The 15658-nt window shown below is 33.4% G+C and overlaps 1 protein-coding gene across 1 annotated transcript; it reads left to right on the forward strand.

Moving 5' to 3' along the window:
- Positions 1 to 9262, forward strand: LOC137407252 (putative ascorbate peroxidase). Its single transcript, XM_068093859.1, has 8 exons — positions 1 to 162; positions 1494 to 1571; positions 3794 to 3953; positions 5625 to 5750; positions 6288 to 6476; positions 6888 to 7009; positions 8481 to 8611; positions 9124 to 9262. Exons 1-8 carry the CDS (start codon positions 1 to 3, stop codon positions 9260 to 9262), a joined length of 1107 nt encoding a protein of 368 aa, XP_067949960.1.
- The last annotated feature ends 6396 nt before the right edge of the window (positions 9263 to 15658 follow it).

Raw genomic sequence — 15658 nt, forward strand, 5'->3', positions numbered from 1 at the left:
ATGCTGCCTGATGAAGCCTATCAGCAGGTACATAGTACGTCTACAATGCTGCCTGCTGAAGCCTGTCAGCAGGTACATAGTACGTCTACAATGCTGCCTGCTGAAGCCTATCAGCAGGTACATAGTACATCTACAATGCTGCTTGCTGAAGCCTATCAACAGGTACATACGTAGTACGTCTACAATGCTGCCTGCTGAAGCCTATCAACAGGTACATAGCAAATCTAAAACGCTGCCATTCACATGATGTCTGAATAGCAGTAATTTGCTCACAAATCTTTCAAGTTTATGATTGTGAGACAAGATGATCAGGCAGCTAAATACATTTCAATAAACTAGAAATCTATTTGTGCTAAACAGATATTCTTGGTAAGTGATTAGGTAATGTTGTGAACATATAAAAGTATGCTTGCAAAGTTTTTTTAATGACCAGCTAAGTAGAGGCGGGGTTAAAAACAACCGCTTTCATCTTCTAAATATGGTAGCATTTCCTGATTGACATTTTTCTCATAAAGCTAGCATGACAGTGCACATATAATACACACATACTCACCAGCTCGCTTATTTTCACCTAAAATGTTTCCAAGACATTTTATAATTCTAAGGTTGCGGTTAATGCTCAATAAAACACATCTAAGTTTTATGACTGGTCATGGCAGTCTCAGATGACAGATGGTACAAGTCACAGCAACGGTTAAAAGTGTTAGCAATGATTAATGACTGATTTAACCCTTGGCAGGAATGTGAGGGTCGAGAATAAAAGGCTGCAAATGGTTTGGGACTCACAAGACGGCTCTTGTCTTTCATGGTAGGTGCTACTAGATTACACTACACTTGACATAAAATTAATGTCTGTTTCTCAAATTGTTTAAATTTTACCAGGTTCTTTTTTATTACAAACAAGCTAAATTGGGCTGTCATTACATTGTAGTGTATGTTTTATATCAAGAAATGTTTTTATTTTGTATCAATATTTCAAATAGTAAGTAAAAAAAGTGAAAAGGAATTCTAAACAACTTTCTGGAATTTGTCAAAGTATTATCAATTTTATGAACTAAATTAAAAATGAAAAAGCAGTACTCAGCGACTGCATGCAATATTTCTTTGTGTCAGCGAGAACTAAATTGTTTTACAATTAATTAATTTTGTAATGCTGAAATAGCTTGGTAATAAATTGTAATTGATGTTATAAAATAATGTAAAATAAATTTTAATACCGAATATCACAGCGTCTAAGCACCTTAATAAAACTACTTGATGTTAATAAATGATTTCAACTCCTAAAATCTTGTTTTAAAATAAGGGTTACATTTTATTTGAAATTTTCTTTAAAGTGTAGAATATAATTTTAAAAAAATTTGTTTTACCTTCACCTGGTTGCAACTTGTAAGCTTTGATATGTTACATCATGAAAAGAGCTTCTATTTTAGATGAATTTGAAGCAAACTGTTATGTTTGTTTAGTCTATATCCATGTATTGGTTTTCTTTACAGAGCAAAATGCAACCCACATTGCTGTTCATCTTGTTGGCTGCCTTCGCAGGATCACTCTCCGCACTGACAACTACTGAGGTACAGTCACTAATTGTTTCTCGCTACAAAATTCTTTTTTATATATGTTACCAGTACCACAGTTTTTATAGATGTTATTTTGTACCCAGCTGTCAGTACTGCTCCATTTTTTCACTTCTCAGTTTTGTAGACCGTATTTATTTTATTTGTATCAATAAGTTTGCTCGAAATGATGCGAAAAGCCTAAAAAAATTTGCAACTTTGTTACTTCATTTTAAAGAATATTTGGTCTTCATCCCTATGTCTTTTCCAATCTAACATTGTCAAGGTAACCTGTCATATAATAAATTAAAAATAAGATAAATTTTTAGAAGCATATGAAATGCATGAGTGAGTGATTTTTGGCATTTTGGTTCTCCTAACAGTATAATTATTAATGAATGACACTTCCTGTTCAAATACACTCCTAGCTTTGCTTTGCTGGCTTATTTGGTACAAAATGTTAATTCTAATACTCGATACAGTGATGTATGTTTATACAGATTTACAAGAGTATTAAGATTAATTGTAGCTTAAAATTGAAGGAAATAATATTTAATGTATTGTTGGAGGCAATTGGACTTTGTGTAAAAAATAAGAGGAAACGAAATACAATTTAACTTTCGAGATGTCAATAATGGCTTACAAGAGAGAACAGTCTTTTCTATAACAATGAATATTAGAAGTCTTGTTCCACTGTCAACTGTCTTATTAAGGCCTCATTAGATCCATAAGGTATGTCATAAGTATAAAGTAACAACACCCTCCTTGAAACACTCTAGTATCATATGAAGTATTCAGTGCAACTACATATACGCGTATATCGAGGGTTGCATTCATATTTAATGCAGCTCATTGAGTTTAAAAAAGGAATTAATGTATCCAGTCTGATAAATAGTTCTGAGTGTAATTATGCAACTAATTCATTAATTTGTCTCATATTTCTTTGTCCTGCATTACAATATGTTTATGAAATTATATTATATCATTTCACATTATGTTCTAGTCTATTAGGTTGCTATTATATGAGAGTATATCATAATAAATTATACTTTATGGTATTAAACTGTAATATAAAGTATAATAGTTGTTATATATAGTATTATTATACTATATATAACATTGTATTATGTTGTGCTGTACTATATTATATTATATAGTTTAAATTAAGTTATATTATGTTTTATTATTTGCTATATTATATTATGGTATTTTATAATAAAATGCATTACATCATTTTTATTATGTTTTGTTCTTTTATATGGTATTGTATTGCATTATGTTATATTATTATATTATAATTTTATGTAAGTTATAATATATATATTAAAATTATATAAGATAAATATAATTATTATATATTATAGCATATTATATATTATAACATAAATTGTACTATAATATCTGTTATTATAATATAATAATATATATTATACTATTTAGTATATTAATATAATGTATATTATAATGAATATATACTATAATAAAGTATATTATATTTGTATATTGTAATATATATGTATATTACATAAATATTATATTCTAATGTATCATATTAGATTGAAGTGTAAAATATATTGGTATAGCACGTTATATCATACTATGTAGCGATGTGATAGCTTATTGCACATGGCATCATATTGTTTCGTATCATATTATGGCAGATTTCACTATGGTATATTATTCTATACTTGATAATACTATATGCTAAGTTATACTACTGTACTACTACCGTACTACTACCGTACTACTACCGTACTACTACCGTACTACTACCGTACTACTACCGTACTACTACCGTACTACTACCGTACTACTACCGTACTACTACCGTACTACTACCGTACTACTACCGTACTACTACCGTACTACTACCGTACTACTACCGTACTACTACCGTACTACTACCGTACTACTACCGTACTACTACCGTACTACTACCGTACTACTACCGTACTACTACCGTACTACTACCGTACTACTACCGTACTACTACCGTACTACCGTACTACTACCGTACTACTACCGTACTACTACTGTACTATAGCATAGCATATCTACTTAACAGTACACTACTGACTATTCAACTAGACAGTCCGTATATATACGAAAGCCACTCAATCAGGTGAAATGGTTTATAAAAAGAGTTCTATTATAAATAGAAGCTTATAATTTTTTATTTTTCAAAATAATCTCCTTGCAATGACACGCACTCGTATACGCTTGGTTGACCATTCTTATAGGAAGCAGCTGTTAGGCGGATATGTGCTGAGGTAATCACTCAGCCAGGAGAGAATATGATTGCTGGTCTGGTAAGACTGATATTTCATGATTGCGTGGGTGGATGCAACGGATGCATCAACCTTGAACTTGTGGACAATGGTGGAGACTTTGCTAATAGAGGTAAGCAGGCTTCATTATCCAATTTTACTTCTTTTCTATTTAAAGTAAAGAACTCGAGCTACCTTGGATATTAAAAAGATAGCTATGCGTGAATGAATCCAGCACTTGGAAGTTGCTGCTTGAGTTATTTCAACATAATTAAAAGTTGACTATTTATAGGGCATTACAAGACAAATGGCAGATTATATAAGCAGAGCAAGACAAGCAGACACCAACTTAGGGCATTGACCTTAAAAGCTATAACATCAACTTGAAAGGATAGGTTTTATAAAAAACAATATAATAAAATACGACATAATACCATATAATAAAATGTAATAGAGGAAAATATCATTTGCTATAATATTCTATAATATACTGGTACTTCAACCATCTGAAAGCCCAAATGGAACAGATAATAAAAAAAGTTTATGTAGAGAAAATTTATTTTTAATCCCCATATATATTTGTTCAACATTTAAAACAAGTTATAACCAGTGGCAGGTAATACAGTTGCTATTGGGTAAGTTTCTTCACCCAATTAATTTGAGTAACTTAAGCTAGTAACTTGAGCTCTTCTAAATCTTTGCTATAATAAGAGATGTGCCTATAATTGTGCTTATACTCATTACATTACGCATCATGATTTTCAAGCTAGTAGTAACCGTTAGTATTTTTGTTAGCACCTCGAGCGTGCGTGGTTTAACCGGTGTAATAAGTAAGTGTACAATTATATTCCATAGTATGGCAAATGAGCTCGAAACCTGTTTGCAGAACAGGGGTTTCGAGATCAATTCCACTTCGGAGTAGTTTTTGCATTCCTAAAACTGGACATACAAACAACAGATACTCACATTTACATATACAGATAGAAGATAGAAAATAGATTTAGATGTACATAGATATAAATGATAGATATGATATAATACAACTTACTGTAAATAGTGTTATATAATGTAGTGTAATACAATATGATAGAATACCTCACGACATAATCTATGTATATAAATCTTTGTGTTTGTCATTTGTCTGTTTGTTGGTCTGTTGTTCATGTGTCCAGTTATGGTGATGAAGTTTTAGGAATGAAAACCTCCATGTCTACAGACAGGCACTTTAAACAGCTAGACTATGTGTCCAACCGGCAGTAGCAATGAATAGTTGCAAATACACTTGTGTGCCTGCTGATCTTTAATGCCGATTGGTCACAATACTCACGATCACTCCGATTGGTTACAATACTCACGGTCACTCCGATTGGTTACAATACTCACGCTTCAACTAGCACGCTTAAAGATCTCACCTAACACTGGCTTAAGTTATAGTAATTGCTTTTACTATAGTTCTAGCTTAAGTTACTAGCTTAAGTTACTCCAATTCATCGGGTAAAGAAACTTAGTCAATTAAAAATAAATTTTTTATGCAAAAACTTTTTTATTAACCACGCAATGCTGGGCATTAATCTAGTGTTGTATAATACTATATATTACAAAATAATACCAATTAATATAAGTTACAACAATAAAATATACTATAGTATAATAAAATATTATAGAATGCCTTGCAATATTATATATTGTAATAAAATATAATATAACCATAGATCACTCTGTTGACATAGTGTTACACTCTAATAAATGTGCTCTTATACCTTCTATTGTGTTAGCCTGATCTTTCAAATTAACTGCGTTGTAGGATTAGCTCGGTATATTGACAGACTTGATGCACGGTTTGAAGATGCCCGTAATGCTGGAATTGAAAGTCGAGCAGATTACTGGGCTCTTTGCGCAGCCGAGGCTTTGCGCCATGGCAGAGCTAAAGGTTTGTGATTTTTGCTGAGATATTTAAATCACAGATTTCTTCTTTTTTTAATAAAGCGCTTTGGTTCTTTTAGAATCTACTTTTTCTCAAACACTGTAGTCGTCAACACCAACAGCCCAGAGAGGTGCTCTTTCGATAAACAGCTATTGCAAGAGATGTTGATTGTGTAAATTCATGCATTGTTTTGATATAACATAAACTGTTTTGTCATTTATAAAGGAATAGAAATAAAAATAATAAAATAAATAGAATAAAAATGTTTTATTAAGCAAAGTTCAGACTGAAATTTTGGTAACCTTCAGTTGAAAGCAGATTAAAACCTGCCAAAAACTGGGACTATGGAAGAGTTTTGAAAAAAGCCGTGTTTTTAGAATCTTTAAAATGAGAAGCAAACTCTCAGTACAACCATATCAAAATCTTTACATCATGAACTGGCAGAGAAAACCAATTTTTATGGCTGCTTTTCAAGTTACCCCTTTTTTGTTTATGGAGCAAACAAAGAGAACATGTCCTTGTGAATCTTTGTGGATGTTACAGTGAATAACGCCGCCCCTCTGATAGTGCCTATGCGATATGGTAGAGCGGACTGCAACTCCGATTCACCTTCCACATCCGACACCTCTCACGCACATCTATTTCCAAATGCTAAACTGGGGTTTAATCATGTAGTTGGGTGGTGTGCTACAACATTCGGCATGACGCAAACGGAGTGTGTTGCACTACTGGGTAAGTCGGCTATCACAGACTAAGGCAAAGGGGCATAACATAGCATAGGATCCTGTAATTGTGTGAGTGCATCTTGGAACAATTAATTTGCGTTAGATTAACTGGTGATTGTGGGCTGTAGATATTATTTTTCATTTTATAGGATGCTAGTTTATAAAATGACTAGCATCCTATGAAAGAAAATTAATATTAATGTAAAACATACATGTACTGTGCCAAATACGTGATAAAGAGGCAATTGAAAAAGACAAGCGCAAAGTATTCCTAGCATACTAAGTAGCTGGTGTCATTACAGCTTCTTCTCAACTAGTTGAAACAAATAACAACCTGCTATTTACAAAAGTTTCTTTGTGAAATGTATTTTTAAATGAAGAAATTGACACAAAGTTTTTATATTCTTGTTTGCTATAGGAGCTCATACTCTAGGAAGGGCTGAGGGGCGGTTCTCAGGCTATCAAGGACCATGGGTGCAAAACGAAGACGCCCTTGATAATCAGTACTACATAGATCTCAGAGACCAGCTATGGTCTCAGGTAATCGTTTACATTTTTTTTTAGAAATTAGTTACAATTGCATTTGCAATAAATTAATTTATGAAAACTTTAATTTTATAAAGTTAAATGAAGAAACAGAGAAAACAATAGATTTTATGCTTTAAGCTTTCATCCCCAAAAAGTATAAGCATAGGTGAGAAGATGGGAAGGCGTCAGGTACCTTCTTAACTCTCAGTATATGATTAATTCAAATTTTCTCTACTTTTCACACCGATGACCGATGATTTTTTTATAACTTTTATTCTCGTTTAAAAACAGTAGAAGCATTTATGTAGTTAGCACTGGAATAATACATATCAATAGCCTCTCTTTCATCGATTGAAACAGAACAAGAGGAGAGAGAAGCGGTTTTTATGCTAATAAATTGCATGTTAGTAAAGAACAACTTTGTTTGCTTCCGTGGCTATAAATAGTATATTAAGCATGACGGCCAACCAGTGAAAATAATTGTTTAGCAGTAGTTTAACAGCATCTTTGTCCAACAGGGAGTTGTGCCCTCATTGATTGGTAACAGTATTTAAACTATCAGCAAACTATTTTTTTGACTAGTCTGGTCAAACTGTTTTCTGTTTTGTAGTAGACTGCTATTCAATATTATATAATTAGAAATATCAATTATTTGTCAGCGTGTAGAAGTTGATATAGCAAGGAATTACTATAGTCATCCTAAGAAACCTTTACTATAACGAGAGCTTTGTCCATCCGTTTGTCCGAAGTCACGCTAAGAGTATTAAAAAAAAGATGGCACCTCATGAGAATCAAACCCGTATATTCAACTTTCAAGCACGCTACCACCTGCACCAGACGACCATCTTTTCACATCTAAATTATCTCTGTACCTAGTTAGTACACATGATGATCTCTCAAGGTGCTTGAGACTGCCAGGGTGCTAGTCTATATATATATATATATATATATATATATATATATATATATATATATATATATATATATATATATATCTCAGTTTGTCGATTGGTCTTTCCAGCTGTAGCTATTAAAACCTAGTAATAAAATATCAGGGTTGTGCTGGATTTGATCTCTGAACCTCCCATTCACCAGGCGATAAACTAACCCATTAATCTATGCAAAATGAGTCATTATCTAGGTTGAAATACGCATAGCACTCTGTGTTATCGTGCAACGGTACTAAAGCTTGCTCTCACGACTCTTATTAGTAAGTTTAGCAATATGGATACTAGGACTCTATTCAAATTAGTCATTGGCAATGTGCTAGGCTAATGGCAAGTAGCAGGCAACTACATTAGCTGCCACTGTTCATAAGCTGTTTTAATACCCGTGCAACGCAGGGAATTCCGGCTAGTCTAACATAAAAGGGAATAAATGGATGCTGTGACATTTTTTCAATAGTGAACAAGAAACCTCAAGCGGCTCTGATAGAGATCAAATTAAATTAGACCGTCTTAATCAAAAAGTTGGCTTGATGCAGGTTAACGTCGCTGCTTCTGGTCAGACACCTCGCTGGCAATACGCAACAGGTGGTGGTGGGATTGGTCAGCTGATGATGCTTAATATAGATATGTGCCTCTTGAAAGACATTCAAGTAGAACCAGATGGAGAGTAAGTTTTATGACAACCTTTATGTGTTTTCTTAGTAACTTTGAAGGTATGTAGTTGTAGTCAGAGCAATGATCACATGTTTATAACTGTCCATAATTCCAAAAAGCTTATAGCTTCAATTTGCTGAACAGTCATGCCAACATGAATCATGATGCATCACAGCTTATTGCACGAGTTCATCAACTAGTAAAGTGCTAGCTGCAAGATTGTGCATCCATGCTTTTGCGTAGTCCTAAATATGACTACTACTCGTATGTAAATACAATTAACTAAACTGTCAAATTAAAAGTTTTTTTCAAGATTACTTCTTCAAAAGTCTACTGTAAAACTGAGTCATAAAAACATAATTATATATTTATTTATAAATATATAGAATATATGAATATACATGTATATATTTATTTATATATATATATATGTATTTAGAAACAAATAAATATATTCATATAGGAAACATATGACTATATTCATTTATAAATTTATTCATATATATTTGATATATATTTCTGCAGAGGTCCCCAGACTTTGGATGGTGTTTCAAACTCACCGACAGCAGCAGTAGTAGAGAGATATGCCAACAACGATTACCTCTGGATACGAGATTTTGAACAGGTAGGAACATGGGGTGATACAAGGGTACAACAAGTTTAATATTGACAAGCTTATCTAAGCATCAGCCGTTCTATAAAGCCTTGGTACAGGCACACAGTTAATATATGAAGCTGAAATGAGCTGGAAATACGTTATTGATTGATTGATTGATTGATAGAAAGTGGATGGATTTAAATAGCAAAGTCTGACCAGTATAGATATAGATAATTATATAAAAATCCCAGTTTAAGCTCTACTAAAGTTGGGATAAACTTGAACTTTTTGTTACCATAAAGCGATGCTTACCAAATTGGCAATACTTGAAAATTGATTTAAATCACAAAATGAACCCAAATGTACAATTATCAGTGCAAGATACATTGCCTTTGCATAAGAATAAGTTGCTGCTTGTATTATTACTGGCTAGTGAGATATTACAGTTATATTTTATTACAGTCTCATTTTAGCTTCCGTGGCACTCTGTTCATATGCCGAGCCTTTCAAAATATTCTTATATGATTGCAATGTATTTTATAACATTTGTAGCAAAAAAACAACATTAAAAGTTTCAAGTAATTACATATTGTATTAAAACCCGTGCATTACATAAACTATAAAAATAAGTTAATCTAAAAACCTAAATTATATGTCAAAAGGAAATTTAAAAAATAATAATAATTAATACTTTACTTTAAGAATACAAACAATGCTGAGGTTTAGTTTTTAGACCAAGAGGTCAAGACTCAACAATGCTGAGGATTAGTGGTAGACCAAGAGATCTAGACTCACCAATGTTGAGGTTTAGTGGTAGACCAAGTGTTAGAACTATGTAGTGTAACTCAGTTTTACCTACACTAACTATAGTTTGAATTAACTTTATTCAAAATATTAACTTCAGACTATCTCTACAAAAAGATTAGATATAAGCTGTCTCTTTCAGAAGACATTAACGACACAAATTCTTGTGCATGTAGAGTCTTAAAAGGAAAAATATACCAACAAATCGAGTAGACAGGTAGATGGATAAAAGAGTAAACGGTTGAACAGAAATAAAAGGTACATAACTATTTTATTAAACAAACAGCCAGGCTATCATGCAGGCATGCTAACAAACAGCCAGGCTATCATGTAGGCGTACTAACAAACAGCTAGGCTATCATGCAGGCATACTAACAAACCGAGAGACAACTGAATGAAGAATATACACACAGTCAAGTACCAAAATTATGTACTGCGTATGTTGATAAATACAAATAGTAGATACAGTAAAATAAAAATAGCTATAGGAATAAATGCAGGTTCACAATAAACTAGCGAGAACTGAATTGATAGAGCGGATTTTGTAAAGTAGTTTAAGAATCCCTGCTCGGCGGTAAATAATGTTGTGGAGTTTAACTTTGATAGAACTTTCTAGTGTTCTTAGGTTTTCTGTCAGCTAATTTTAGACAGTCTAAAAGGCTGCAATATTGTACAAAAATATTTTTATCAATTTTGCTCAAGAAAAAGCAAACAATTTTAAGCTACAATAGCCTCTTCTTTTTATGAAGTTCATGTTGTTCATTGCTTTCAATACAAATTACTAAGTTCCTCTTATGTTATAGGTATTTATTAAAATGATAGAGAACAACACACCTGCTCTAAAGCCAGCAACAGGTAGGTGTTGTCTTCTCTTAGCCTAATATAGTTTTGTAATAGCCTTATATCAATACTTCTATGTAAAACTGTCAACTTTGTGGTCAATTCGTGACACAGTTTACACAGCTTCTTATTAGCTTATAAAAATTACGATTTTAGTATATTAGATTTTCAGAAAGTCTGTCTATAGTGAATCCTAGTTTGTTCGGGCTCTATGCAATGTTTGGAAAAAAAACTAATGTTGACAAAAGATTGCACTTGGTCAAGATTTCCATAGAGTGAATAGGCTAACTCGCTGGCTTTATTAACAGAGTTAGATGTATTGCATTTATAAATAGCCCGTGATCAACATAGACTTACGAGATGAGAACCAACAAAATGAGCTCCCATTAGTTTTGAAGTCAGGATACCTGTCCTTACACAAGTCTAGAGCTTGAAATGTTATTATAGAACCTTACGTTAGGTATACTATACAAAGTTGCACTCTGCTGCAAGGCATTGAAGTTTTAGTGTATTATCACTTTTTATAATATTATAATTTCTTCACACAAATAGACATTATGTTTTAATTATGTTGTATTATACATTATATCAAATTATATTATTTCATATTTTAATTGTATTATACATATTTGACATTATATTATGATACGTTGCATTATATTATCTCATCCTGGGTTCTATATTATACAATATGTTATATCAGCCTGACCTTTAGTGTAAAACCTATTATGTTAGTCAAACATATTATGTTCTACTAAGTTGCACTAGGTGAAAGGCATTGTAGTTTCAGTATATTGCCACTTTGCACTGTATTCTGCATTTCTCCAGATGGTTGCAACATTTTGCTGGTAATGTCTACTCCCCGTTGGTTATTGTTTTAACTAGCATAATATCTTGAACAATTTGTTACTACAAGTTTAATAATTCAGCGCAGCAAATAGGTAGAAACAGACCGTTTTATGAAATCTAATTTCAGCGGGAAAAGATGTCGTTGGTATTTGTTCAGTTTATCACTTGAAATAAATTTATATGGGGATATATTTTAGGTCCTTCTGTACATCCTGGTGGAGGACCAGGTGCAATAATTGGTGGCGGTAGAAGAGATGGAAGGATAAGAGAAGGAATAGGTGGAGACAGAAGAGGTGAAAGAGGTAGAGGTCAAGAAGGTGGATCAAGAGGAAGTAGGAATAGACCAGGAGAATTCAACCCAAGAGAAGGTGGAGCAAGAGGAAGCGTGCCAAGGGAAGTGAGAGGTGGAAATCAAAGAGGAAGAGGGAATTCTAGACAGAGAAGCAGCGGTGGTAGAGGGAGAGGATTCTAATGCTTTGAATGACTGATAGTTGATCAACACTTACTCATTGGTGATAGGCTCTAAATTCATAGACATATATGTATAGTTATTGTAGAAAAGGATGTATACTTATACAAATAGGTTTACTTATGTAGAAGGGATTGTATACTCGCTGTATACATATATGTATACCTAAATGGAAGTGGCTTTATATTTATATATGTCTTATATACATATATATATATAAACATATAAGTATATATACATATACTTATATACCATATATACTTTTCAAACTCAATCATCACCTTTTCTTAAATTTCTAACATAAATCATTGTTTTTGCTTTAAACTTTATAGTCCTGTAGGCCTACACATTTACCATGTACATACCAGACCAGCAAAATATACATAACAATGGTGTTGTTTTTGACCATTGATTTATAAAAAATAAATTTTAATTTAGAAGTGGATCTTAACTCAATGAGTGATAGTTTCGATGTTAAGTCAGCATCCCTCTAATTCTATAATCGCAGTGAGAAAACGATAGGGTTTCCTACAAAGTGTGGGTGTTTTTAATACAAAACAGTAAATTCTAGCAGCTGATAATAAAATTCAAAACTGCATATTTTATTTCTTTGATATACAACTGATAGGTTACCCATGAGTCTAAAAGTATTCGGTTTATCAGCATAAGATCATGAATTCCGATTCGATGTCAAAAGCGAGTTACTATGAAAAACCTTTTGGTCAATCCTACATCTACTAGTTTGAGGAGTCACGCCTTGAAAACATTTGAATCTTTTTCAGAGGCTGTAATTTTGCTGAAAGTAATAGACAAGTTGTTATTGACGCCTTCAGCTCAAGCAAGCTTAAATAATAAACATCTAAAAAATCGTTGCTGTTTTTGCTTTTTTTATAGCGTACTAGATGCTATCTCGCATCATGGCAACCATTAAAAACAGCACACGATACGGTTGATATAAGAGCTGTAACGATGGCAATTATTTTATGGGTCAGGTGTGGCGGATAAAATAAGGTTACAAAGATGCACTATCTTCCATTCAATGTGCCACTCATATCTTGCTAACTTACTATACATTCTTATCATTCTCATGCTTTTATAAAATATTCTGAATACATTTGCAAGCTAAAGGTAAGTTCATGCAAACATTCACTTACTAGTGTTCAAGACTATGGTAAGTTAGCGGGGTGAATGGGATAAAATGCAATCAAGCTGGAAGCTTTTTACAAAAAACTTCCAGACATTTAGACTTCCCTTAAAATAGTTAATAATATTTTTTTGTGTAAAAACTGAGCAAAATTTAATAAAGAAATCTACAGTAAGTGCAGTAAGTGCATGACTTTGAGAGATGTTTTGATCAACTAACTTGATATAGATTAGCATGTATTTATTAAAGCTCTCTCCTCCCTTTGCTATAGGCTTAAAAATCGGCTTAAAGACAGTAACATTGCTAAGGGTTCTCATACATGTAGATTAGGATGCTTAATATAAATAGTATATAGACCCCACCAAGTTAGAGCTTGTTTGTGTAGAACAACTAGCTGACTAATTAGTGGTGGTAGTAGAAGCATTAGTACTAGTAGCAGTGTTGGTAGTGTCAAAAATCTATATATATATATATTTCTCAAAGTATGTCATCTGTGGATCTGTCATTCCGGCTAAAGCTATTAAAATCTTAGAATAAAGAATCTCTACCTAAGAAGATTTGATCTCGAACACTTCCCTTCGCCCGTCCAATGCCGTACAAATTAAACCACAAAGATTGATTTTTGGCTATCTGATATATATCGCTACATGAGAGAAAATACCCAACGGCTATACGTACTACGCAGGGTGATTGTGTAGCGTGAGACAAATAGCTTTCGTTAGGAAGCTTATTCAAATTTTCCATTTGCATTGTGCCAGACTGATAGCAAGTGGCAGGCAACTCTCATTACTCCTCATTGTTTACAAGTTGATTTTGAATACCTGGGCAGCGTTGGGTAGCACAGCTAGTAGTATATATAAGTAAAAATAGGGGTGCTGGTAGAGGTCGACGTACTAGCAATATCTGTAGTACTGATAGATGTAGTAGTACTAGTAACACCTGTAGTACTGATAGATGTAATAGTACTAGTAAAAGTAGTTATACTGGTGGAGGTAGTAGCACTTTTAGTGTTGAATGCTTTCATCAGCTGTATGAGCTATTGAACTGTTTAATCTGCCTTACCAATTGACAGAAATTGATAAGATCTTGAAGGGAAGAAAAGATATTTGTTCATGGAGAGCAAAGAGATTGGTAACAACTGCTGAGGTTTGATGTGTGTGTGATTGGCAGCTAAAACTTGGTCAACTCTTCCGATGGGGCAGAAAAGTTGTTTTTGTAGGCAACAGCGTAGAGCGCGAACACAATATCAAAACCAAGTGTTGCAAGATGTTGAACAGCAACACTACCCTGTGTTCCAACAGCCAGTCATGTATGAACAGCCATTTGCTACCCAACAATACTTCATGGTGCCACAACAGGGCTATTTTTCACCGCAAATGATGCAACCCCAAATACAGCAACCCTTAACACAGCAACCCCTAACACAGCAACCATTGTTTTATATTCCTGTCATGCTAAGACAAAGTACAGGAATAGACGAAGAGCAGCTAAACATGTCATATTGTTACCATTACTGGCAGCAGAAGATTTGGTTACAACAGATGAGGCTGCTGAAAGAAAAGCAGAAGAAGGTTCGTCTGCAGCAAGAGAGATTGCTCCCGTCTAATAGCAGCCAACGTGCTTGCATTAATAGATATCCTCTTACTAGAAGGAAACTGGAAACCCTCAGGAACACGAATAGTTATTCAAACAACCACCTCAACGGCTAAAAAGAATCAATTTTGTCACCTATCAATACTAGTATATAACACACACTCAAAGGTTTTGTGTTGCTAGTCAGAATTCAACAAATTTTGTCTTAAAGGAATACAATTTTAAGCTTTGAATTACAGATACAACATTCAAATATACTGTTCAAATAGCAAACCTTTCGATTGGTTGCAGCTGTTATTTGTATCTTAGGCAATAGAAATTTATAACCTACTTCTCTGGTATGTCAAACAAAACAATTTAACAATATAAGCTCACATATGCATTCTCGTCAGACCAGTGATCTTAACCTTTTCCTCACCAATCCCGACGTATGTCAGGATAAGAGAACTGTCTCAGCGTACCAATCCCGACGTATGTCGGGATAAGAGAACTGTCTCAGCGTACCAATCCCGTAAGTTTCTGACAGAATTCAATCAAAAAGGCAATAACTAAGAGTTATTCGCTCTTTTGTATGTCGATGTAAAAATGAACACAATTCTTAATTTTGTGTTTCAGTGTTCATAATCAACAGTTATTCATGAAAAACCTTTATGCTGGTAACTTATTACATACAAGCCTAAGCACTCTTATTTGAGCAATGGGTTGAGACTCGCCGTGGGGCACTTTCGTTATGCAGTGCTTCCACAAAAACTCTGCTCTTCAA

The sequence above is a fragment of the Watersipora subatra genome, chromosome 10 (genome assembly GCF_963576615.1).
Source record: "Watersipora subatra chromosome 10, tzWatSuba1.1, whole genome shotgun sequence".
Classification (NCBI taxonomy): domain Eukaryota; kingdom Metazoa; phylum Bryozoa; class Gymnolaemata; order Cheilostomatida; family Watersiporidae; genus Watersipora; species Watersipora subatra.

What these genes read in the sequence shown, in the direction of transcription:
- LOC137407252 (XM_068093859.1), top strand. Translation starts at nt 1, where the DNA reads ATGCTGCCTGATGAAGCCTATCAGCAGGTACATAGTACGTCTACAATG. An exon ending in TTGCTGAAGCCTATCAACAG is followed by an intron (nt 163 to 1,493) that starts GTACATACGTAG and finishes TTTTCTTTACAG; the next exon opens with AGCAAAATGCAACCCACATT. An exon ending in GGAGTGTGTTGCACTACTGG is followed by an intron (nt 6,477 to 6,887) that starts GTAAGTCGGCTA and finishes TGTTTGCTATAG; the next exon opens with GAGCTCATACTCTAGGAAGG.